General features: G+C 42.3%; 1 protein-coding gene and 1 non-coding gene across 2 annotated transcripts in view; one reads left to right on the top strand and one right to left on the bottom strand.

Annotated features, from left to right (window-relative positions):
• PPEF1 (protein phosphatase with EF-hand domain 1) overlaps nucleotides 1-15,801 on the bottom strand; it is a 29,177-nt gene extending 13,376 nt beyond the window's left edge. Inside the window, exons 1-6 of the mRNA XM_085323095.1 lie at nucleotides 15,741-15,801; nucleotides 10,927-11,054; nucleotides 10,111-10,162; nucleotides 4,638-4,807; nucleotides 2,782-2,896; nucleotides 705-751 (exon numbers count right to left, since the gene is read on the bottom strand). Of these exons, the coding sequence (XP_085179221.1) occupies nucleotides 705-751; nucleotides 2,782-2,896; nucleotides 4,638-4,807; nucleotides 10,111-10,162; nucleotides 10,927-11,054; nucleotides 15,741-15,792 (564 nt within the window). The 5' untranslated portion in view covers nucleotides 15,793-15,801. The remainder of the gene's footprint in view (nucleotides 1-704; nucleotides 752-2,781; nucleotides 2,897-4,637; nucleotides 4,808-10,110; nucleotides 10,163-10,926; nucleotides 11,055-15,740) is intronic.
• A 10,216-nt stretch (nucleotides 15,802-26,017) lies between these two features.
• On the top strand, nucleotides 26,018-26,090 carry TRNAV-UAC (transfer RNA valine (anticodon UAC)). Its single transcript has one exon. It is a non-coding gene; the product is annotated as a tRNA-Val (tRNA).
• The last annotated feature ends 1,128 nt before the right edge of the window (nucleotides 26,091-27,218 follow it).

The raw sequence follows: 27,218 nt of genomic DNA, 5'->3' as shown, positions 1-27,218 counted from the left end.
TCCTGCATCTTCAGTTAAATAYACAATTGTGGAAAAAATAGCCTGAAGCTTTTTTTTCACATCAATAAAATAGAACTGTTTTATTTAACATGAAAAGTGGACAGCTGTTCAAAGCTAATAAATGGTGTCCAAAGTACTTCCATTTTGTGCAAGCTACACGACTGCTTCCAAGAATTAAAAGACTTTTAAGAAGATAGCACTCCTTTTTGTTTCCTGTAAACAAATATTAATAAAAGAACACTTTGCAGGTATTGATGGAAAATGTAAATGGATCTAAGAAAACTTCTGCATTCATTGTGGAGGGCCAAAATTATCCATGATGTAGAGYTACATCAGGAACTAAGTTAGCTCCTGATTTTAGAAAAAAATGAGCCAATACAGAATATAAAACAGTGATAGGACTTCAGAGATACTGCAAGGAAGTTTTGGTTCATGTTCCAGTCTGACATTTAGAGAGAGACAGATCTCTGGATCTTCTCCTTCACAATCAGCAGAAGAATGCAGAGAAGGAAAAACTATGACAGACCCAGACACCATTTAAATTTTTCCAGGTTTTTCTTGTGCAAGTGTATGCACATGTATGTGCATGGTGCATGCACACCACATGTACCGTTCTAATAGTGATGAAAACTATCAGACCTAAATAAGTATTCTTACCAACAAGCTGGGAAGTCAAAATGTTATGTCACAGGACACTTACTTACCTTATAGAATATCATCAAAAGATCATCCAGTTTTCCATGCAAATCTCCTAGAAGAAGCAAAAATATGATTTTTATCTTTTTTCATCACAGAAGAGAGAAGAGAGAAAACTGGAATTATAAAACATGAGTTAGTCCTAACTTCCCCCCACGTTTTCCTTAATAATTTGCTYTGTAGTAAGACTACATCAGCTTCATTTTAAGACACGTGCTCAAGTTGCTCAGTGAAACCTGGCAATTAAATATATAACAGAGTTTATACAATTGTCTTGCATAAAAGTTTTAGWTTTTCCAACTGGATCTGAAGATCAGACCACTCACATAGTCAAAAGTTAGTCCAGAAAAATGTGAGCAAGACAAACCATCATATTATGAATCTGAAAAACAGAACATGTCACTGAAAGGGATCAATACTTTAGAAATATGACAGACCTCTAAATACTATGAGATTTGATTTTACTAAGTAGTCCACCGTACACAACACATCTGGGCATCTGTCTGACTCAGGGCCAGGGTCTGATGGTGGGATCTGGTGGCAAGGACATCAAGAACTTTCCTGGGCCTCCATGTCTGGGCGCTGAGGCTGCAGGAGGGACARATCTGGTCCTGCCCGAAAGGCCTCCCCTGAACAGGCATGTAGCCTCCACTCGGCGCAAAGGGCCCCTACTGCGCAGCTCCCCTCCGCATACAAGCAAATTTCATGTACCTTCTCACATCTGCACCTCATCACTACAAAGGCACAGGTCAGCTTCAAAATTATCTTGTGATAATACAGCTTCACTACCAATTATTAAAAAAACGAGAGAGAGGGAGAGAGGGGATGTGACATTTTTACCCTGCCCATATGTCTTCTGTGCAACTTTTGATTCCTTCAGAGCCTGCTGAAATCACTCCTTTAGGCTATGATAGATTTTTCAACACATGTGTGGGTGCAAGAATTTCAGATGCACATTTAATCCTCACTATTGTTTTGAAATTGAAAAGATACGAAGAAAGGGACATCTTATTTTAAGGAAATCAACATTTTGGACCTGTTACCTTTAAAAACTGGTCTCTCATCTTTTGCAGAAGATCTTTCTGGTTAAAAAAGCTGTTAGTTTGAGTGACAAGATCTTCCTTTAGATGCTGCTTAGTAAGATGCAAATAAGAGRGGGTACACTTTGATTATTAAGAGCACGCTGTGTAGTGAGCAAATATGAATTTGTGTTCTCTTGGTTTGCAGAGACAACCCCTTTCCTGGCAATCTAAGTAGGTGCATAACCTCATCTTACTAAAAAATTAGTAGTTGTTCTGCATGTGTCATAKTGCCCTTCCCCGCACCACTTTCCTACTGTACACAACACAGACATTGCTAGCTGTCAGACTTAACGTCACCATTACCGTTCTGTTTTGCCACTGTAACTCCCTGTGGCAAGTCATGGTGTGGCATCCCTTTATCCATAATTTACAAAAGCATAATAAAATGGATGGGCAACAGGCTCTTAATTCTGAGGCCTTTTGCCTTTTACCTTGTGACACCTCACACCATTCTCTGAGACTAATTCATTTGTTGTGCAAAGACTGACTCATCCTCATGTGTCCCTTTAGAAATGAAAGTTTATTATGTACTTCAATTTATTCCAGACAGTCATACTGTCATTGCAAGGTCTTATTTGCCACTCCTATTAAGATTTCATTAAAATCAATACTGAGTAAATTATAATGGCAAAGTCTTTTTCTCAGTAAGAGGAGAAAATGGTGAGACTGGCAGCCAGTCATCACAACACTCGGTGCCTTTTTAGAGATGGAAATGTAGGAATATTTAAGCTACACTGCAGTGTTAGCTGATTTAATATTGACTCATTCAGGATCACTTAACAAGAGGAGAAAAGGAAAAAGGAGGTGAAGGACTTTCTTAAGATATGCTATGGGTGACTCAGGAACCTTATTTTTCTTGGTTTGTGCCAATTTGCACTTCTGCCAAAAAAAAAAATCGAGAACTTTCTTGTGATGGCTACAATTGGAAACATCCATATTATCCTCCAACTGCTTTAGGGTATCAACCTGCTGCCAAAAGCAGTTATTTGCTCTGGCACCTTACCACAGACAGTTATCTCCTTGGAGTAGGAAGTTGAAAGATAAGTGATGTTTGGCATCTCCTTAAGAACCCTCCTGGTTTCATGTAATAGCTGCAGTACGTAGCGGGCATGAAGCAGCTGTGAGGAAAAAAAAAGGATGAGACAAGGGAGACTCATTAGGAGCAGCAATATGTCTGGCTGCTTCATTAATACCAGACACAGATATTGCCAAGGAAGCGGTATCAGATTATTTACACTACAGCCCTCCTTAAAATATAAGTACAGGCTGTGTGGGTTAATGCAGGAATTAGGAATGTTCGTAGCTTTGTTCTTGCTTCCCAGTGAACAAACAGGTGGCCCATAATGAACTTGCTTTTATTTTCCCATCTTATTTCCACTGTGCTGTTTTACTTTCCCCACCTACAGAAAGGACAAGAAAGTAGGTAGGATCACACTTAGAATCATTGCATAAGGTCTTCTGTTCAAAATAACTAAAAGGGGATCTATCTCTAGCTGCGAGTTGAAAAAGAGAAGAGAAAAAAAAAAAGCCATAAATGAATTTTCAGCAAATTGCAAGCAAACGATAGGGGGAAAATCCAGTGAGGGTTGYCTCATTAACACTTATCTTCCTGCTCATTGTAAAGATGTTATGAGAATGAAACAGTCACTCTTTAAATGTAGCTCCTTTCAGAAGAGATTTATGTCCTTGCTCCTCTAAAAGTGCTCTTCTAGTCTTCAGCTCTTTTAATGCTTTTTATGATGATCTTGTCAGTCAGTGATTTTTAAGGCTTTTAATTCAAACTCAGCAATTGCTGAGTAAGTTTGGTATTGGAGACAGGCCATAGATTGCCTTTGCAAGATGGATGTTTTCAAAACAAACAAAAAAGCCAATTACACATAATCACTTCCTTAAAAGAATGCTGGCCACAGTAAGGGATTAGAGAGGTGACCGTAAAGTCTGGGTGTTCTCACTTAACATGTGCTTTATATCTGTCTACTTGTAGACAGCCTCCAAACAAAATTACAGGGAGAAAAAAAGTATTATTTAGTAAATTAAAAACCAAGATAGATTGTTATCACTTGCTTGTAGTAAATATACTGTTATGTTTAAATGCTGTACTTCAAGAGATCCAGCAAAGCAGTGCTCCCTCATGCCGCTCCCATCTTATACAGGGAGGCAAAGGGGCTTCCTAAAGTGCATATGCAGAGAACCAGTACCACAGCCTTTTCAGTGCCTTGGCAGCAGCAGAAAGAGAGCTCATGAGGTCCGCGATACCATCTTGTTCAGCTATGTTTGCAGTGCTTTGTATTCACTCTCTCCTTTATGGTGGGGTCTCACACACTGGAACAAGGTGATTAACCCCTGCACCTCGATTCCTCTAAAAAGAATGGGGGGAAGAAAGCAACCCTTTGGGCCATGCCTGGCATGCTTCTATTTTGAATATAGTAAAAACGAAGATAAATAGTATCTGGACTGCCTTAGGATACCTTCCCCCATCTCATATCCTCCCCACYTCCCATCTCATAGCTGCTAAGGGTTCCCATTTCGTTATCACCAAAATTTCAATACCAGAAGAGGAGGTCCCCAGCAGTCCCTGTTCCCTCCTCAAACCTSGCTCTGGTGGTCATTAGAGCCAAGCAGTGAGCCAGACCTGGGAACTAGTCTGGCTGAGAACTGACCCTTTGAGGTTTTGCTGGGTTAGCTCCCTGCCGGACGTCAGGAAAGAGCAGCGGAAATGCATAACTAGGCATGGAGAAAAAGGGACAAATACCCCTCTCAGCACCAGTGCAGCCTTACATTGATTTCAACTGATTGTGGAGCTACAGCTTGACAGAGCCATAGAATGAGTAAAAAGAAATCAAAATAACTGCAGCTTACCTCTTCGTTCTTGAAAGCATCAAGAAGAGCATTGGCATCTGCAGTAGTGAGGGGGAATTTGAGTCGTGGTCCACAATAGGAGTCTGGGACATCAATCCTCTTTTCAAATTCTGTTAAACTTAAGCTTGAGTCTGTCATCTGAGAAACAGGGCTCTCGGAAAAGTAAGAATCTGGAACAAGAGGGAAGAAAAACAACGTAGCAACCCCACCATTCCCCCAAAATGTGACAACAGCACAACCAGAACTAGTGAGYATAACCGATGCTTAACTTGCTGCAGCATTACAGTTAGTTTGTTCCTACCTTGTATTCAACTCCATATTGCCCCCAATTGTTTCATAATACTAAAAAAAAAGAACAAATCAAAACGTCCCAACAGCCGGTCGCTGTGGTCAGGATGTAAAATATTTTGCGCTGTGATTCAGGAACAATCTGTTCTCCTAGACTCTGAGATAGGTAACCAGTCACAGAGTTTCTTCTCCGTCCCCTACAGAGCAAGGAGATTAGTCAAAGAAAAGTCATAGCTGATCATGCAATGACCTTCACCCATTTACAACTCAATGTTACACTTTCAATGAAGGTTTTCAAAAAATCTACTTTCATTTTCCCTGCAAGCTGAATATCAGAAGTTCACTTGCAAAGCACTCCTTTCTGCTACAACTAGAGACAACGCCAGCTTTTGGCTAGCTGCCATTAAAACCATTGGATGAAATAAAGTAAACACAAGTATAGTGGTAAAAGTAGAGTGCAGCTTCTTCTAATTTTCCTGGAACATGGAGAARGCAGGAACATTGCTAATTGCTTCAATCCAATATTTTTAATACACTCTTGAATATGTATCTGAGTGAAAGTAGAATTAAGTGTTTTCTTCTTGCAGATTGCCTTTATCATCTATTATTCCAAAAGAGAGAGCTAAAATGGTATATGACAGTGTTCTAGCAGTTGCTGTGACAGGGTYGCTCCTGTGAGGTGACTGGTGAAAATACTTTTTGCTGGGTTGCAGTTAAGTGTTCTGTAACCTTCATTAGATGCAACTGGAAATAGAGATGTATTATTTATTGCTGGAGGCATACCTATGCTGTGACAGAAAACTGACAGCAGCTGAAACCTGTGTGTGGCCTCATAAATTATGAGATTCATAAAGACCAGTTTGTTTTGAACCTGGAGAAAATTCATTTTAAAGAAACAAGTAGATGAAAGCTTTTTTTTTTTTTTTTTCTTTGCTGTGAGCTGTTTAGTACATTCAATGCACAGCCATGCAAGTGGATTAAAGTATCAAGTAACAGCAAGGTGCTCAGGGTTCACAGTTTCCACCAAGCGCAGTTTGATTTGCAGTCTTTCACCACAGTTACAGCTTTGCTGGGCCAGAGGCCAGCACGTCGCACGAGGACTGAAACTGCTGGTTCCTGCAGCCTGAGCGGCCCAGCAGAGCTGGGCCGAGCCTCGGCACGGTGCTATCCCTGAGTCCCCACACTGCGTCTCCCTCTGTCATCCCTCCCCTCTGGAAGTGGCTTGCTGCAGATCACGGAGCTGCTTTCTCAGACCATCCAAATTACCTCTTGCTCACTGGTTCTGTCCCAGGGGCCCACTGGCCTCACTTAACCCCCCTGCATACAGTGGGCAGGAAAGCAAGGATCTCTGGTGCGGCAGAGGCATCACCTAACTGCAGGAGTAAAGCGTGCCAGGGAGTTACAGCTCTTTGCGGAGCAGTGGGAGCTGTGCCACACTCCCTCTCCCCGTCTGACACTACTCCGCTCAGCATGTCAAACCAGCCGGCTGCCCAGGTCGCTCTCCCTGCAGTTCTCCCTTCCTGCAGGCAGCACGGCTGCCCTTCCCTCCACCTCCAACAGAGACCTGCCCTCCTCGCCGGTTCTGTTCCCCTTTTGGCGCYTGCCCAGGCTGAGAAACCGAATCTGCTTCCCCGCGGGGCATAAAGAGCATCCCATTTTCTGCTGCAGAGTTAAGAGCCAGTTGTGGTCATCAGCTTTGGAAGGCTCTTATACTTCCCCCCTGCCCCCCAACACTCGGCTAGGTTTTAAGGCTCTTTCCCGTGCAGGATGACTGACTCRTCTAGGAACAGGCAGCATCCCATCCAGTAACAGATGTCCTAAAGCAGCCGGGAGATTAGTGTGCACTGACCCAGGAGTACCCCAGTTTGCCACAAGCCCCATGCAGGATGAACCCTCATTTTAGTCATCTAGAAGTTCTGGTTCCAGTCTCTCTGTTGTGGCTCTTTTAGTCCATAAAAAAGATAAGGATGATGACTCTATAGGTGCCTAGTTTAAGCACCTAGCTTAACGGAGAAGGAGATCTTTTGTGAACACGCATCTCTCCCCTCACTGCAGAGGCAGCCTTGGTGATGACAAGGCTCCGTATTAGAGGCTCTAACATTAGAGGTGTAATCCAGGTTTGGTGAGTTAAGCCTTTGCTACCTGCAGCCCCTATATGACTCTCCCGCTGTTTACAGGACAACAGCCATACTCCACGTTAAATATGGAAGCCCAGAACGACACAGAGTCCAATTTAGCCACAAAAAGCCCGGGGACCTGATTCTCCTGACAGGGCCACCTCTCCATGGGTGTTCAAGGTGAGTCAAAGACACCAGCCACTACAAAGACCTACTCACTGCTGGGTAACTGGAAACCAGCTACTTCCCTGGCTCTGACACAGTCGCTTCCCTTTCTGTCACCACCCATGCACCTTCGGCACATTCCTGGGAGCAGCTGAAGGAAGGTGCTGGCACAGAGCCAGTGCCACCTTTAGGACGAATGGACAACAGCAGGATCCCACTGCATAAATTAGCCTGGCCAGAGATCTTTGGATTAAAAGACTGAGTAGGTATGCAAGATGTTTCTTTCTTTTTTCTTTTTTTTTTAATACGATGAAGGGAAATGAAATATAGGATGGAAGAGGTTTTAATTCTTACTTCCCACAAATCCTTTGAAAATAACCTTTAATTACAGCCAGAACAAGAACAATATGCACAGCTCTGTACTATCCCAGTCATGATTTAAACTGCACTGACATCTCAAACAGGATGAGAAGATAAAAAAAGCTACAGGGTATGACAGATAAACAATCACATCAAAAGCACTACTGTGTTAATGAGAAAGTGACTGCTTTTTTTTTTTTATTTATTTAAAAAAAAAGGAACGTATTTTGAAGGAGCAGATTAAAAAGCGGAAAGTTATGTGATGAGTAGGGGAGATTCAGTGGTTTATAATGGAAGGGAAAATACCTATTACAAAATCTTCAGGTAGCTTTCTCATCATCCAGCACTGAGTACGACAGATAACCTGTGCTCTGGTAAGAATGTCAGACACTATCTTTTTAGAGAGGGCTTTTGAATTATCATCCTAACCTAAGTGAGCACACACAGATGAAAAAAAGCCAGCGAGTTAAAGTTTGTGGGGTTTTAGAATGTACTTGGGAATAACAAAGCTAATTGTAAGCCTGTCTGCTTGTTACATTTACACACACAGTGTCTCACATCTTAAGACTGTGATTCAGCAGAAGTAGAAGCACTTGCTTAAGAAACTTTCTATTCAGCACTGATTTTACTTAAATGATGGCTAGCAAAGGTCACTTAGAGATGCAGACAACCAAGAGCTTAAAGCAAAGCGTGCATGCAGCCAGTAGTTGGATAAGCTTAACCAAAAACCCTGCAACACAAATTCAATAGCCAATTTCTCATTTAACATATTAAATCTAAAAATCTAAGCTAACTCCTCTGGATACAAGGCCCTGGGCTGCCTCTCCATTTAGAATATACCTTATGGAATCCTTCTATTTCTCAGACTTAGCATTAATCCTTTGTTTCCCACTCAACTGAACCAACGCGCACTAATAGAATATAGGAAAAGCAGACAATGTGAGCAGTGTCTGATTTTCTTTAAATTTGCCACTTCTTTCTTAGGAAGTCACATGAATAAAGYATATTGTTTGCAGAATGCAGTGAAGAAAAACAATGATAAAACGAAGGACTACTGTATCATCTGTCTTGGCTCTGGAGCAAGGTGCAAATCTAATTTCCCTTTCTGCAGAGCACCCAAGATCATTAAGCACTCTAAAGTATTTAAGAGAGAAAAATTGCAATTTATAATGGTTGTCATTAGAACACTGAACCACTTAAGGTTTTTGGTTGTGGTTTCATCCTCCTATCAGTGTCTTGTGCAAATTTTAATTGGAGTAACATGTACCTGGACCAGATGGAAGATAAAAGACATTCTCTTATAATTCAGTAAGAGGTGGACAGTGTTCTTTCAACTCATACGGGATCAGATCTATTATCAAGCTGTTCAGGGAAGTCAGTGTTTGTTTTCTGGAATTAGGAAGCTGATTTCAATCTGTCCTTCAATTGAACTTGATCTCAAAAGTAAGTTTTGTTCAAGGATTCCCAAATACTTCAAAAATTAAATGTTATTCTTTGAATGCTTTAATTGAGCTGTCTGCTAAACACTTATCCCTAGCAGTTTAAATTTATTCATTTTAACCATCCATATATTGTTTAGTGTTTGCATTCCATGTTATGGAATATGTTATCCTATGTTATCCGTAAAGTTTTACACTCCTATGTTATGTTTGCTCAATCCATACATTCTTCAGATAAAGATACAACCTTTCTAACAAACTTCCTTTGATATGGTCTACTGTGTTTTTTCAGCTTTTCCAGCTTTTCTGACTGACTGCTCCGTAAGCTTTGGACTTCCTCATTCACAAAGGGATCAGACAGAGGGAAACACCAGGTAGACAACAACAAAGAATTTGTTAATCACAGTAGGTCTGTTCCATCCAAGTCAGTATTATTTGCCATATATTTTTAAAGTGGCAGAAGTACATGATTAAAATTTAATCCACAGATTTTTTTTAATCAATCCAAAATATTCAGTTATATTCTATGTTACGTTCCATACTATAATATCCCCAAGAACTAGGTTTTATATTTGCAATGTAGAATAGTTTAAAAATAATTAAGTGTAGCCTGTTTCCTGTTGATACTAAATGTTCTGCAGCAAAATCTAGAACAAGTTAAATTTAACAGTGGTCCARAACTGCTTCAGAAAAAACACAGAAGGAAAGCAATCTCTTTGCTTGCTTCCACCTGCCCTACACCAACTAGTCACACTCTTTCTAGATAATCACATCTTGTAGCTTTTTTCTTTAGGAAAAAACATGCTTAGGAAGCTGTGCAAATAGGAATCAGGAAGACTATATGCGAACAGTTTAAGGGCAAGAACATACACAAACACACTCTGAGCAAGGACAATAGGYACCTGTACTGTCATATATCTCAACTCACTGTGTAGATACTGAGCAGAATCAACACTTTCAGGATCAGATCCTTATTATGGAATTTGGGAAAACAAAACTCAGCCRCAGTATATGCATAAGCTGTAAACATCACATGGAAAATTATCCATCTTACATTAGGTCTTTCAAACAGAATTTCCATATTACTTTGACTTATATACTTACCTGCATCAGGACGAGAAAAGTGATCCAGCATGAATGCAAAAAAGCTGGATAGCTRTATAACGAAAAGAACAAACACATATTGATCAGTTCCAAGAAGTGTTAGCATTCTCTTCTCTTAGTCAGTAACTATTAATTTCCTGTTTACGGGATCTAAGACACCACTGTATCATTCAATAGCATCAGCCTGCAATAATGAGCCAACCTGTGTCCTGCTACAAGAACTGCAGCTTACTCTTCTCCCTCTTTACTGTGAATTAGCAGGTTGACACTGTATGAACACATACAAAGTCCCAGGGCTATATATATTCTACTGACATTTCTGGGTGTAATTCACCTTGCCTACCATCCAAATTATTTGCCYAGATTTTCTCTATGGTCAATAAAAAGAAACTACCACAATTCACCTAACTCACTTTAGATGTTGACAATAGCATGAATGCAATGCCCTAGAAGTTCCTAATACCCAGTACTGACCCTAAAGGAAGCCTGGGCTGACCTGCTGAGATGTTGATATCTCTATTGCACGTATCTTACCTCACTGACACAGTTAAGATCACCCATAGAGCAATGACCTGCAATYCTTGGTTAATAGAGCAGAAACTTCTAACCTAGATATGGTTGTACAGGCAGAATGGTGTCCTGCTGTCTGTGCAGTTTTATCTAACTCACATAGTTCATGCGCAAGGCAAGGTAGCAGTCTTAGACAAGACACAGCTTTGCAGGGAGAAACACGACCACATAACCATTTTGTATGTGCAGCTTCAGTGTTCTGACAACAATATAGCTGCTTGTATTGGAAGAGCTGAAGATACCAACCTGCAGCTGAGCTTGCTCATCAGCRTATTCAATTGACTGAAAGATACTCAGGCAACAGCGGCGCCTCATCTCTATCCGGGCCATCGTCACTCGGTACCACTTCTGGATGAGGATAGCGGCTCTAATGACTGCCAAAACAGAAAGCAGTGGAGCACGCATGGATGCAGAGCAGTCTACAACAAGAATACACATGCTGCCTTTGCAGAATTTTGCAGACAGATGGCAAATTCAATCCACTGAGCCCAGTCAGCATTAAGGTGGAGCCCTGTAAAACCAAGACTGAAAAAAATGTTTCCTTGTAACAAACACATGATGTATCTACCCCTTCTGTCTGCAGGGACAGATCTCAAACCAAATGACTTGTTCAGGCCTATATGATTACCAACCTTCCCCATTTCACTGTCCTGAAGCTATTAGCCATTTAAGAAGGCAGCTATGTTTAGCTGATGGGTGGTATGTTAGTTCGGGGAAGTTGAGAAAAGACCAGCAATTTGGCCTACAAATTAGATGCATTTCTTTATCAAGCTGCAGTAAAAAGCCTTAACCTTTGCAAGCTACAACAGTTATCACACTATAACAACAGAGTTTGCAGCAGCTTCTTTTAACAGAAGGTTTTTATCTGCACAGCTATGTCAGCAAGCCAGAAAAACTTCAAACCTTAGGATCAAATGTTACCAAATGCTGTMAGAGGACAGAATATATTGCTTAAATAGACATGTCAAAAGGTACACAGCTATATCTTTAGCTAGTTTGGTGAACAAAGGAAAACTCATCCACAACAACTCAATGTGACATGTCAGAAGACCATTTTGGACTGTGTGCAGAATACACATCTCACTCAGCACCTTGAGCAACTGTGTCTACCATTGTTGCAGCCTAGAAAACTGCTGGAAGCTTCACTGAAGGACAGTCGCTAAGAACTGYATAGACTGCAGCCCAGGGTAAAAGACTTGCTGTGTCCTGGCCCAAATGGATCACCCCAACTGGCCACCCAGACAAAAACAGACCGAGCAGAACACCTGGTGACACAAAAGGGCCCTGGTCTGGACACTGTGCTGGTGGAGAGCTCCTTACACCTGCACCGAGCTGCTAGCCCTGCATCAACAACAGCTACCAGCAAGAGCTGTGTAGGGCAGGAGCTGATGACCACCARTCTCTCCGTGTCGTGCCACAGATCCCCACTGCTGTTCCTGGTACCCAAACGGCAGCAGTTCTCAGGAGCCAGGGTGTGAAACTTGGGTGGCAGCAGTACCGCCTGCAGCAAGCAGAGAGGAAAGGCAGCCAAACATGCCCTAGGCATTAAAGGTGGGCGAGTGGGAAAATAGACAATTTTTTTATCCCAAATATAGCATTATTCTAAGCAGCACTTATTTCCAGATTTTGCCACTCATGCTACCTACATTTAAGCTGCTTACTTTTCACAATTAAATTCAGAAACACACTTTCCGGGAATCAGAGAAGTGCTCCTGATGTTTCAAAATCTGACACTAACAATAACATCTCCTTTGCTAATCTCCTTTCTGTCTTATGTAGTTAAATACTTAGTACTTGCAGTAACAGAGGAGGACAGTATTTTACCATAYAAAATTAGAACAAAATGCTAGCTACTGCCTTGGAGAGCTAGCAGCTGAAATAACGGCAAATACAAATTTAGTCATTTGCTTAAATTATAATCAGAATGTGACCCTATATTAGCATGCTTCACCCAGCAGAGCACCAGCAGTAGCAGTCAAGAGGTATTAAATGCATATCAGTGCATAACAGCGAGCGGAAGACAGCGAGCAAGGGTATCGGATCTTGGACCTATCCGAAGGGTGCCACAAAGCCAGGGCCGTATTCTTGCCTGGCAATACAAGATAAAGCAAGGTGAGGAGCTGCTGTCCAGAGATGTCATATTCACTCACTTAAAGTTGAAGGTAACTCTGTTCTTCCTTGACTGGTTCCTGGCACCTTTTCCTTACCTTTTTCCCTGTACGCTCAGCAGGACACTAGCAGATAAGTAGACAGGGCTAGAAACGTCAAGCTTTAGCCCCCAGCCCTGCAGCTAACACTTCATGTCAATCAGTCTCCTAGGGCACTCAACCCTGAATAGCTCAGCACAGCTAACAGAGATGACATGGAAATTCTTTATGCTTCTCCTGACCTTGGAGAAACAAGTCAAAGCAGTTGCAGAACAACTCTGTCAAGGGTACAAGGACCAAAGGAATACATTGATCCTTTGCTTCTGACACTCCCAAGACCCACAGCTCATCTTTGACCAGAAACACAGACGATCAGGAGAAGAAATGAAACAAAATTGAAATGTGCTCCAGAATTCCAAAAATTTGATAAAATCACCACTGTGCAACACTGCAACTTTATGAACAAGAAAAAAAAATGAGGGGAAACTAGAAACAACACTAACAACACTAATACATTCATATTCTATTACATTTGCTGAAAACAAGCAATTACTAAAGCAAAATAACACAAAATAAAAAAAGAACCATCAACATTCCATCTGAGGGCTTCAAGTGATTTCTTTTTCTTGGAATAGAAATAGCATAGAAAGGTTCTGCACTAGAGGCACAACAGATTACACCAGTCAATTATTCTAGCTGATCACAAATACTAGGCATTATAAGACTAGGATAAGTGGAACCTGCTGAGTGACAATGATTTTTTCTTAAACTGGCAGTTACATAGGTAAAAAACCCACCTCTGTGGAAAAGTCATTCTATTAATACATGTATAACACTATATAAGCATTTTTATAAAAATGTTTATTGATACCAAAATAGCAACATATTTGCTTGTTTTATCATTCACAGCACAGCAGTACAGTTAAAGTGGTGATGGTTTCTAGTCCACAAGGCCAAGATCAGTTATCAGTTAGGACTCCCACCCTGCAAATATCTCATCCCTCCTAGAAAAAAAGTCTTCCTGCCTGAAGGAAATCTAATCTTTGTATGACAAAGAATATCCTCCCTACCTAAGCTTCTGATGTCTCCTTTATTTGCTGTCCTTTCTGGAATTCCCCCTCACACACACTTAACAGGCTGACACATCACTGTAAGGTTGGGATCAACTTCTCTGCTTAGAAGAGTACCATGGGGGCAGAGCATAGCCACCAGCACAAAAATGGATTTCCAGTGGCAGAACCATGAAACTTCCCTGAGTCAACAGCAATAAATATTGCTTTCAACCCCTCTGGGTTGTTTAATGATCTGATCCTGATCAGATCAGACACAGCACAGCACCACTGAAATCACACAGGGTAGAYATATTTATTAACAATTATGCTTAATGCTGCAACTCTATCAGAACATTCCTGTCATTTTTTAATTATATACTTATTACAGCACTGTTACTCTCAGTAATGAATCAGACAGAACATGGTTTTCACAGTAGGGTAAAGTGCCTGTGTAAAAGAAAGTGTTACCAGTTGTGGAGGGTCAAACACCTGTAAAATTCATGTCATTAATGCATCAGAGGGATGTACAGCCTGAGACTGTAGACAGAATGCCAGTTCTGCATAATTTGACTGATGCTGGAGAGCACAAAAACTAGCATCCAGAAGCTGGAGATGACAAAGCATTATCAAACAAGCACAAAAAATTATAAGCTTGTTTTGGGATAACGAAGCCTGGCTCCACACCAGTGTACAGAAATGGTGCATGTTGCAGACTGAGAGAGTTGCGCTCCTCACAGCCTCTCCACGCTCTGCACCCTCAGCAATGTTCCCAGATGACTTGTCTCTGAGGCCCTGCAGGGCACACACACGCACAGCATGCAAAACTGAAGAGAAAGGACCACTTCCYAGTCACAGGTGGGGCTGGGTCTCCAGAAATTTCCATTCTAGCTCTACTGCTATTATTCAGCATCAGTGATGCAGCAGCTGTTAAGTGGTGTAGACAGAGCTAAGAGCCCAACCTTAAACCAGTCAGCTCAGATCCCCACAGTCATGACTAAGTTGTCCTGCTTTTTACAGTCATTGGTTTCCTGGCACTTGCGTTCTGGTTCACTGGCTCTGTAGCCAGAAATAGGCTTCCTTTTCACCCGTGGCTACTCACTGTAATAGTCTCTTAAGACAACCCATAGTGCCTAGTATAATGGCCCCTGACAGATCTGTGAATTTTGCTGCAATGATAAATCTTGAACGAGACCTGGAAAGGTTTGAACAAACTTCTTGAAACATATCCTGGTCCCCACATGCCAGTGCGAAGCCCAGATGTGTTTATACTGGAGTGTTTAAACTGCAGTGTGATGTGTTTAAAAGCAAGCAATTAAAAAATTAAAACATTAATTTTTAATTGCACTTTCATCCAGTTCCTGCAGAGACTTTCAATTGACAGCTTCAGYGACCATCAAGGAGAATTTCAGGACAACCATTTTGTATGGAAGAAATTTGTTTCTGAAAGTCATTGTAGTAGCTCTGTTTTATTACAATTGTTTCATAATCAGAATCACCCAGCAGAAGGGAAACTGGGGCAGTTTGCCTGGGAACCCTGTGTTATGAGAGGCCATAGAGGGCCCCTCTCAATGCATTACCCCATACACTTTACCAGTAACAGAGAGAGAGCGCACATGCATCTGAAATTCAGCTTCTGTCCTGGGTGACCCAAATCTTTTCCCACCCAATCTGTAGATGTTATAGGTGCTTTAGAGGTGCCTCCTGAAAGCACCTAGAAGCTGTGCGCTCATTTAGAAAGAAGACATTTAGAAAATAGTTTTATCTCAAAAAGTATTTGACAGGTGGACCCGAGGGAAATAYTGCCTCTTCTGGTTTTACGGAGAGAACAACCACTGACCGTGAAGACAAAGACAGCACTTACCCTTCTCCGATTTTTTTGCTGCACTGTCAGGCATTGAAGTTTTACATCCCATGGCTCCAGTGCAGACTGTCCATCAGCTTAATTGCTCCTGATAGGAAACACGTTTCTCTCAGCTGTTAACATTTCTTGTGTTGTTTTTTCAGCACAAGGATTACACCACCTGCGCTCTTGCTACCAGTCCTAAGAGCACAGAGGAGTAGGAGAGAGGGGGAAAAAAAGTAATTGACCACATGGCATCTGAAGTACCTGCAGCTCATTACGAAGCACATCCAACACAAACTGGACTTGGAAATCATACTGGGTTTGTTTTTTCAGATCTCATCACCATCAACTTGCAATCAGGACAGATGAACTCAGTAATGAATACAGTTTCCTTCCTACGTGCTAGCTGAAAGCTAATGTGCACCAGTAATTTCGTAATTGAAAGCATACCTATTTAAAGCCTTACTAGCAGCGACAAGAGACTACAGGGGAATGTTACTCTTTATCCTCCCGATTTGAAAATGGGGACTGCAGAATTTTAAGGACTCTGAAGTACCTCTGATATTACTGCTAAACAAAACCAGACCCCAGCCCTCCTCACAATCTCTCCATTTGAAAAGATGCCTCATCAGCCCAGCTATCAGTTTATCCCTCAGTGTCCTAATTTATCGGTTTGTTTACAGAGAGAAGTTTTCTCACGCAGGCTAGATGAACAGAAATCCCTACCAGATTTACGCACAATAAAATCAAAACCACCACAAAATTTGCGAGGAGAGACAGTGCTATAGCTAAGTGTTTTGTAATTAGATTTCACTTTAAATAAACATCCATCTTTCTGTTGCACTTCTCCTGAAGCATTCTAAATAAAAGATTTGGTTTTGTTAAATAAATGAATACAATATGTTTTCTAATGTGGCCTTTCCCCTGTTTTTTGCTTGTCTCCTCACCAATTCATATTGTTCTCTAATTTGCAATACCAAGTTCAAATGAATAAAATTCCACTGAGACACAAAATGGGTTCATTTCTAAGTAACAAAGTCACTGATGCTTTTAGAGACTGAGTTTTGTTTTAGCGGAAGATTTCTTACGGGAAAACACTGACCCCACCTTTTCCCTCCCCCGCTGTTTCTCTCTAGCATATCTAACGTTTAAATTACGGCATTTATTAAATCGCTTATCTTTTAATTGAATTTAACACAAAAGAAACCCAACACCATAAAATGAATGCTTTAACTACTATTCTTTTTGCTTTTGTTTTACACTAGCAAGCATAAAAAGAACAAGAAGATAAAAGACAGGAMAAAAGAAACAAATGTATAACTAGTCTATTTTCAAAATCAAAAGTTAGAATGCATTTATTGGGCTATTTTGGGGGTCCCACAACACAAGGGTATCCTACACTTGTGTCAGGACTAGCAGCTTCTAAGTCAATATTTATTTCAGGAAAGAAGGATTTAAATTTTTCCCCACAATATACTCTGCTGTTGCTTCCTCTAAAGGAATTAATGCTGAACACCAAACAAGTGCTGTTACATTATTTTAAGCAAAACAATGGCTCTGATAAYATCTCATACAGCACTGATATTGCTAATAGCTCAGCTTTTGTCTCCAATAATAACAATTGTTATTATCCTGAATACCATCTCCTCCCTTGCCTTCCTAGGAGACTCTTGAGTCTTCATTAGTCTTTCCTCACACCCACCAGTCACAACTTGGTCCTAGCCTTCAGATCATAACCTTAGAGCAAAACAGAGCTTTACAATCCAAGCCCAACTTTAGGAAGACCTTCTTTACTAAGGCGCAGGTGGGTCTGCACCCAGTGTCCAGGCAACAAGACAGACAAACAGAACCACGGCGGCTCCCAGAACTCCCTCCAAGCTGGGCAAACACCKGCAGCTGCTGGCCCGAGCAGCAGGGATGTGAATCATTCTCATACACCACCTTCAACCATTTAAGCTTTCCCCCTAAACATCTCCATTCTTTCCTGCACTTTTGTACAAATTCTTGCACTTCTAGCACCTCCCTGAGCCAAGAAATAAAAAAAAAAATAAGAGAGACAGGAACAGAAATTGTATGGCAATAGTAGTAAATGAAGCCTGAAACATCCACTCAAAACTTGGAGGAAAACTTGTACAAATATCTCCTGTCATTAAACCTCTGTTAAAGATGCCAAACCTGGCCATCAAAGAGCTATCCAGGGGAATAATCATCATCTTCAGGCCTGAAYGTCTGCATCCTACCGCAAACACAGCTAACATTCAAACTCCTGTCAATTCCTGAAGGTTTCTCAGGTGGGTGCAGCCAACACTAGCAGCTAACCTGCATTTCCAGACTTGAGAACAGCCGCATCTAGCAAAGACTCCAGCAGAGACCCCACCCAGGCCAGGCAAACTCACTTTCTGGTCTGACCAGAGAATCACGAACAACTGGAACTACGCACGGTGGAAAGAGCCAGTACCTCGCCCAGGCAAGGAGTCTTCACTGCTCCTAACTGAGCAGCTCCAAAGAGAGAAGTCTCGTCCCCTCCAGGTACATCAGTTCCAGCCACCTCTTGCCCAGTGCCAAGCCCTGCCTTCTTGAACCAACTCACAGGAAGACACCAGGCAAAGACCATGAAGACCCATCGTTGGGAAAAACAAGTTGGGTTGAAAAACAAGTATTTTAAACACTATATTCATTTACCAAAGTATCAGAAAAGGTTTCGGAGATGCACAGTAGCTAGTTGTATGAGAATCTGGGACATAATGCTGTGTTAGCATTCTGGCTACTAGACCACTGATTTAAGAGAAAACTGTCATGTTCATTTAAAAACAGGTAATAATTCAGTATCTACAAGCCAGTGACCAGTCCCATTTGCAGAAATAACTCTCAGAAATTGCTGTATTTCTCTCAATTCAGCAAAAAGGAAATTTTGTGATGGATAGGCACTGAGTACACAGCCCATTCAGTGACACAAAATAAAACATCATTCCAACAATGCCAAAAGACATGCACCAAACTAAGTAGGAATAGCATATGCTGTTCTTTTTCTGGATAGGAGTCATTGAAGCCTAACCTGCCGCAAGTATTCAGAAACTTAGGTCTCAAGACCTGAGCTGTCAAGAGCCTGATTTACAGAAATGATGAACAAGTACCATTTGATCTGGATTTAATAGGTGCTGCCCAAAATCAATCATGCTTTCCGTTTATCAGTCACATAAAGACTGGGCTGCCTCAGGAATAAATGGAAATCTTGTAAAGATTTATAGTTGGCTTTTAATGAAATTAGGCTGCAGGTCCTTTGGGCACAGAGCCATCCTTTCAAGCACAGARTATTTTTTAAAAATTAGATGAGCTGTGCTACTGGCAGAAAAGTGTAAGCTAGGTCAAGCCTGCAGATATGGAAGTCATACAGAAAAGAGCTACTAGGCTTTAACTTACCATTCTCGCCTCGTTCCGTTTGTTTCTTACCTTTGATAAAACAAAGAGTGAAAGTTTTTATTTTTGTTTGGATGGGATTTCCACAATTATTCTGTCCCTTGCAAGTTGTTTTAACATGCCTCCTTTCCCTTCTAGCCCCCTTCTCAACCATATTTGCAATCAGGTAGTTATGACCTCCTCCCACAGCATCTGTTAGAATGGATATGTGGTTGGAGTGGTTGTGAGATGGGGACAATTTTTTCCATAAAGATAGGATAGATCAATGGATGGATCCTTCCAATGCCAGAGGCTTTGTTTTGATGTCTTCTTGCTATTCATTTTTTAATTTTCCATTTAATTTTCATAGACTTGACTTGGAATTACTTTCTTTGGCTATGAGGACTGCAGAAAATGGGGAAACACATGCTATAACATAGGTTTATGATGGATTCTCTTCTACACACTGCTGAGGGAATCAAGCAAGAAAGAGCAAAATATGCTGGAGAGGAGAACCCGGGCATTAGAACACAACAGGCAAGTGAGCAGAGGTAGAGAGGCAACGCTTCAGAACAATCTAGTTGCCAGGGATTGTCAAGGCTTGGAATCTAGAGATGAGTTAAAGACATTCATCAGCTAAATGATCCACTCTGCAGAAAGTAGGCTGTTGTAGCCACAGTCAGTTGAGGGAGTGAAAGAGACCCTGACGATGAAATACAAGAGCTCTAATTTTGACACCAGTGCTGAATTTGGTCTACCAAGGGCTGATACGGGAACACCAAGCGCAGGCAAACCAGTAAGTGTTTAGGTTTCTGCTAGTTTGAACCGTGGGACAAAGTGACATTTCTATTAAGTGACTTTCAGTGATTACACACATGAAAGAAAGAAATGAGAAAGCCGTTTCTGTTTCAATATATTCATCAGAATATTAAAGTAATAGATAATTTCTTCAGCCTGCTCAGAAAAAGGAGGTTAAGCTCAATATAGAATTGATGGAATCATTTCTAGCAATGGCTGTGTTGATAGATATCAGTGTTTGAGCCARCAATCAATAGGGAAAGGCTGTAGTAAGATCAATATCAGATCTCAGTACCTTGGGGAAACAAGAATTCTGAATTTTCCACCATCCTGCAGTTACTGAGCAAACTCTTCATGACACCATATTTAATTCTCCTTATTTGTAGGGGGGGAAGTAGATAAAAAGCAAGGCTCCAGAAAGGACTAAAATGTGTTGAAACCTGAGCCAATTTAAAAATGAAATTCATACCTCAGTTGAATTTTATATTGTTTTTAATAAAGTTTAAGTTAAGCATCATAATCAGTTTCAGGTTTATCATCACAAAACTCCGCTTTTTCCTTAAAAAAATTATATGAAATACAATAGTCACAACTTGACCTCATCTGTACTCTGATGTTCTGTATAATTGATTCAGTCTAGGTCAGACATTATAGCTTGAAGCACATTGATTTCTATCAAGGCAAAATCATCAATTGCACCACATACATCTGTCATTCACCTCACAAAGTTCGGAGGCAGGCAATTTGCTTTTTATAAGTGAGCTAGGAAAGAAAAACTATACCCCACCCAAAGAAATTACCTGGTTTTTTTATGCTTCAGCAATGCAGAGATTTTCCCATATCTTTAGAAGATTTTTTAAAAAGATAAAGCAGTCCTTTTTTTTTTTGAAACCAGAGCTGCACAGTGAGGGGTGCAGATCTGCAGAACAGGTGCTCTAATTTTCTCTGGGGCTCTGGAGCTCACGAACTGCAATACGGTTGCTCTCCATGTACTTAGATAGCTTCCTGAGAGGAAATTTCTTGATCCTTGCTTTTCAAAAGCAGTCAGTGGAAAAAGCCATTTTCATCGTCCAGCCTGATGTGAAAGCTCATGGCTGCAGCTTTACAGCTGCACGGTACGTGTGCAGCTACAGAGCTGTTTTGTCAACATGCTGCCTGAATCTCAGGCAGAGAAAGGGACAGGCTGAAGTTATCTGCTTCACATCTCAAGTCACATGATCTTTCAAGAGGAATGGCCTTGCTGCTGCGATGAGACAATGATTTGCATTTTAGTAGATCTAGTTTGCAGGATAAAACCATAGGGACTGTTCAGGTATGCGGATATCTGGCGTGACTGGCATGGCTATGAAACTGAGGAAAGAAAGAGTGGCAGCTGATTTTGCCCAAAGCCATTGTATCTGTATGTTAGTATTGTGAATGTTCTCTGTAACACTTACCATATCCAGTCAAGTATGAAGCACCCAAATGTTATGGTTACAACACTTATATATTTTATTTCTTCATGCGCATGCACATCTTCTCCCCATGGATGTGTGACTGGGATTTAGTGAACTCAGTCCATCTGTTCCCTGTGTGACTACTGGATAGGGATCAGGGATGTGCACGCTTTGAAATCAAACCCTGACGTCTGGTAGCAGGGGCCAGCACATCTGACATCTCCTCACCACTAGTGGACCCTCAGTCCCTTCATGGGTGCCTAGAAAAAGGCAGAACTGTCAAACCCAAGGCAATTTGTTATTGCCTGATGTGAGCCTGACAGCCCCAAAAGAACTGGCCACTTCTTACATGGGGCAATATATTGATAGCATGGTATAATATGTAATAGTAAACAGCTCAAGAATATTAAGCGTCAGTACATGGATGGTATTCCAGTACCACCGATACAGTCCTGACCTCAGACCTGAGCATCAGTCATCCCATTCCCCCACCCTGACCTCTCATCCATCCTTACACCCACCCTGCTTGCCTGCCCTCCGTGCAATGCAATGGGAGAGAGTGCAGCAGCCACATTCATGGGGTCACTGGGGGAAGATGGAGGTCTAAAGGTGGCTAGGGGTTATATGGCACACTGTTGTRGGCAGGAAGCCTCACATGGATGAGCATGAGACTAGGATCACAGTGCTGCCTTGCACTGCACATGACGGAGTTCCCCAAGGACAGGTCCTGTTCCTTCAGGGAAATCAGACCAGATAGAAAACAAAAGATTTATCAGGAGAGAGAGAAAGAGCAAGATCCCCACCCTCTTGCCCCAAAGGTCTAATAATACTGTAACATGTATTTTCAGGATACTTTTGCTATCAGTCTGATGACAGTTCTACCACGGCCACATGCGGTATGCACTCCCTGTGAAGGCACTCAGACACAGTCATTGGGTCGTTATTATGGGACAGACAGACAAGTTCCCCTACTGTGACACAGTGGGTACATTTTCAAATGTGTAAATTTATTTTAAAGAGCCAAGCCACCACAGCAGAATGCACTGTGCGTATGTACTGGTTTGACTGACTCAGCCAGCTCTCTGAGGTTTTAAAATCTCAGTTACATTTTTAAAGCTATTTCTCTTCTATGAAAATAGGTAGTAAATAAAATACATAGTGGGGATGATAATTCTGCATAACCCAGAAAAGTTTTGATGTTTGTTCTTCTGGCAGGATGCACCTTCCCTGATCAGAGTTACAGTAGCTAATCATTTATGTATGATCACAGTRTTCTGCCAAAATGCACACAAGCAAAAACACATTATAACCTCTTTCCGCTGCACTCTGGAGATAAATGCTAAATGTTAAAAAGCATTTACTGCGTCTGATAAATTCACCTATTTTGGCATTTACCAAGATTTCTGCATAATGAGATGCCATAAGATTTGTTCCATCTGCCAAGAAATCCATGAGAATTGCTTCATCCAAGATCAGTAGGGGAAGGATCAAATCCTTAGCTGTTYGATTCCGTAGGATACAAATCTCCACCCTATGTTTTCTCCTGTTATTCAGAGAAGTTGTTCATCCTCTGTCTCACTGGTCTGATGTGACCAAGCAGTCTGATAGAGTCAGTCTTGCTGGCCTGAGCCACCTCTCCAGTTACGGATGGGGATCACGGTAACATGCAACTTGCGGAAACATGAACAAATGCGCTTTCCAAATTAACCTTCCTGTCTATAGGCAAGGACATACGCTGTACCTAAAGAAACCATCCTCCTGTCTGCATAGGGCAAAGAAAACATAGCAGTCCCAGCACTGTGGCCACGCATACCACATGCATTTGCCCAGCAGCTGTGCATCACATGCACACTTAGGATGCTGAAAAGAATTTCACCAAGTGCCAGCAGCTGCAACAGACAGGAGGCAACACAGTTCCGACAACATGCTGTTGAGCAGTCTAGCACCACGAAAACAAACAAACAGTTATGTTGCTAGTGCAGGAACTGGGATATCCCTTTCTAAACAGTCCTTCTTGAAATAAGAGTGCATATTCTGTTTGGAATATTTTGGAAACATTAAACTCCTAACCGAGCCTCCATGCTGGCATTCCACATACATAATTCAAATTCTGCTTCAGGCTTATTTCTCAGAAGCACGCACTGCAAAGTGATGTAACTGGTATTTTTTTAGAAAGACCAAAGATGATCATAGTTAAAATGAATATGTTCCTTCTGAGCTCTGACCACGATTCCTCTCCTCTTACCCTATCTAAGTTCAGGAAAGTATTTCTGTATGACCCAACAACATATTTAAAATACTAGCCAGGGRCCAAATTCCTTACTGAGAGACCTGCATATCCAGTCACAAACAGAAAGAAAAGAAAATGAGAGAAATAAATGGCTAGAACAATTTTATCTGGGCTTTTTTTCATATTAAACTCTGTCTCACGTCAGTGAGAGCTCAGAAACGTGTTCGCACAAATCTGAAGGAGAAGGTTAACTTGGATGAACAGGAAAAGAAATTTCTCCCCCCAAATGGACAATTCTAGGTGAGAAGATGATAAAGATGTCAACATTAGCATCCTCAGCAAAGAGAACACAAAATCTGAAATGTGGGCCAGAAAAGGCAGCTGTAGGGCCTTGAAACTGCTGAAGGCCAAGAAGCTAGACCAGAACACTATGAAAACATTGGCATACCTTCTGTAAAAATTAGAACAAATTAAAAAAAAACAGAAAAATTCCCAAATTATCAGGTGATTTCAGATTACCGTGAAAAACAGTGTCTAGTAACACAATCTGCACTACTCAGGGCCTATAGAGATGCTAGCAATTTATAGCACTAATGAGCAGTATCTCAAAGGAATTTTGTCTATTTTTTTAAAGGATTGTGAACTACCAGCTAGTAAGTGTAGTCATCATATATATGGTGGGAGAAGGTCAGAAAAATTCAAGAAAATAATTTTCTTCACTTCTGTGAGTAAAAATCAATGAATTTCCCATTAGCAAAGACACAGCTACAAACACTTAGGCCTTATTATGCTATATGAACATGTAAGAAAAKATATTATTTTCAAAAATTTAGTCGCACAAAGAGCATTATTCATGACACCCACAGATGGAGCTTCACAGCAAAGGCATGCATATGCAAAGCTACAATATTAAATGAAATAATTGAGACAGGGAGAACACTGGTTGGGCAATGAGGTAACAAGGAACTCCTCAACGCAAGCACTGGGAGCCCTCTGCCGACTGAGTTACATAATCTGGGAGAGAAGCTGCTGACAGACCTTCATCGGGAAGCTCCTGACTCTTAGCCTGCTGCTGACGTTCAGCTGGCTGGATGGCTGACACCATCCATGCACTTAGCACATCCAAATCCACGTTCCTCTTGGTTTAGCCATCACTCGAACCATTGTAATTGGGCGGTTCATGCACATACAGGCTTTACATGCATGTAGGGTCCTTAATGGTCTCAAGAGAGCTTTTTGAAAACAAATGTTCTTGTTTCCATGCTCCATTTTTGAAAACACTCATTAGTATGTGCCACACTGTGTCTGAGGGGATAAATCATAACTTTCGCAGATCCATTACGCACCACGCAACAGCTTCCTCAAGGGCATTAGTGACACTGACAAAATTCTTTCTCGGTATGCTATTTAAAACACTGTCTTCTGTACCAAGAAAATCATCCACATCTTCCTCCCCCACTGAAAGAGTGCTAAAATGCTCTCCAGCAAGCAGTATAGCACGTTCCCATGACTTGATTTACAACAAATCCACGCAGCCACATTTCCCCAGGAACTGCAGGGTGGTTGATGCAGCTCTCATGGAGCCCGGCCTGCCCTTCTCACAGCTTGGTCAACCTGCCACGTACTGAAATGCAACACAGCAGCTTGACAACCTCTGCTCCCTGCTTATTTTCAAGAACAGCACAGCCTCACAAATCAAAGGAGCAGCAGGACACACAATAAGGCTTGCCAGCCGTTTCTGAAAGGGGCTGGATGGCAATGACATTGGGAGTGCATGAGCTGGACGCAAAGCTGTACCACACACCACATGCACAGGAAAGGAGCGCTCACGCTACCCACCGCATGCAGCGTGATGCTGCCGTAACAGGGCCCCTGCCCTCCAGGCTGATTACCTGGGTCTCTTGGCCGTGTTTTGTGGGCAGACCTGGCTGCAAGGCTGCCAGCTGAAAGGCCCTAACACACTGAGGCATGCCTACAAATGCAGAAAAACCTTACCTGTGGTTCCCCATAGCATGAAAGCTATTAAAGTGATTTACCCCTTTCACTGCTCCTCTGTAGCTGAGGACCAGAAAACGCATCAAGATAATAAATTTTTAATTACCGTATTTTAAATTAATCCGTAATTAAAGAAAAAAAAAAAGTAAGAAGAAGCCCGGCCGCTGCAGCCGCGGGGCACCGCCCCGCCCTCCCACAGAACCTGCCCCAAGCCCGCAGGGGCGCCGCGCGCGCCCAACGGCTCCCCGAGCGCGCTCAACGGCTCCCGGCGCGCGCCCAACGGCCGCCCCGCCCCGCCAGCCTCCCCCACCCGCCGCGGCCGGCCGTGTCCGCGCGGCGTGGGCGGGGCCGCGGAGGAGGATCCCCCCCCCTCGCCAAACTCCCCGGGCCCCGAGCGGCCTGTGCATAGAGGCAGCGCAGCGAAAATAGGTTTGCGTGGCGGTTCCATAGTGTAGTGGTTATCACGTCTGCTTTACACGCAGAAGGTCCTGGGTTCGAGCCCCAGTGGAACCAACGCCAGGAAGTTTTTTTTCCTTCTCTTTTTTCCTCCCCTTTTTTCCTCCTTTCTTCCTGTCCCGCTCTCATCTTTCCCCCTGGCTTCTCATCGCTGCTTGGTTTCCCCCCCCTCCGCCATGAACAAGCTTATAAGCACATAAATAAACCCCAGGACCGGCACGGGGGGGGTGAGAGAAGAGACGGGTGTGTGTGGCGGGGGGTGGGCGGAGGGGGCAAGAGAAGCAGTTTGGTTTGCAAAGCATCCGCCTGCGAGGGTCGCACGCTCGGGGCCGAGAGCCCACGACAGAAGCGCAGGGGTCTCTGCTTTCCAGGGGACCTGCGCAAGAGCGCGTTTCCCTAAGTGCACGAGCATAAATCACGCGCCGGCGTCACTGCAGCGCTTGCTCTTTTCTTCCTCCCCACCCCTTTTCTGCAAACATCATCGACACAAATGGAGGAAATATATATATATATATATATAAAAATAAAATAGTGCATATATGATATATAATATATATTTTCTTGTGTCTGGTATATATTGTATAGCACGTCATCTCATTTTGCATACGCAAGCCTGTAGGAGGTGTTGACTGCGTATTTGTTGATAAARCAAAGTGCAGACTGGAGCACCAGCCTCCGGGCATCCGTGCTCGGTTCATTTTTAGCAATCTCCCTCTGCTGCAAGGTGGACTTCGGGTTATTTCAGACACTTCGAGGAAAGAAAAAAAAACACCATAATATCCGAGGGCCGCAAAGGCAAACACAAATATCTCCTGGCCGAGGGGACACCAGCTGGGCCCAGCGGCCAAATGCAGGAGACAGCAAACCTGCCCAGGCAGTTCCTGACCCTGTTTTATTTAGCAATTTGGTTATAATCAGATTGTCCTATTTAGGGCTGTTTATACCGGGTGCAGTTTTGCCGCGTTATCGATGACAGGTTCATTTTGATCTTTTTTTTTTTTTTTTTTAATTCCCACCAAGGGTAAATGTAGTCCTTTCTGGCGCTATTCATGTGCTGGCTTTAAAATATTTTCTGCCTGCTACACCTGAAAGTAAGTATGTGTTTGCCTGCTAGGAGCAGACTGCGTGATTCCCTTCGCAACGCCGTCTGCTGCGGCAGCAGGGTTTTGCTGTTTGGGGCTATTA

Source organism: Rhea americana, unplaced genomic scaffold (assembly GCF_003343005.1).
Source record: "Rhea americana isolate MKP2758 unplaced genomic scaffold, rheAme1 scaffold_82, whole genome shotgun sequence".
Lineage (NCBI taxonomy): Eukaryota > Metazoa > Chordata > Aves > Rheiformes > Rheidae > Rhea > Rhea americana.
This window is presented reverse-complemented; position numbering and strand designations above follow the sequence as displayed.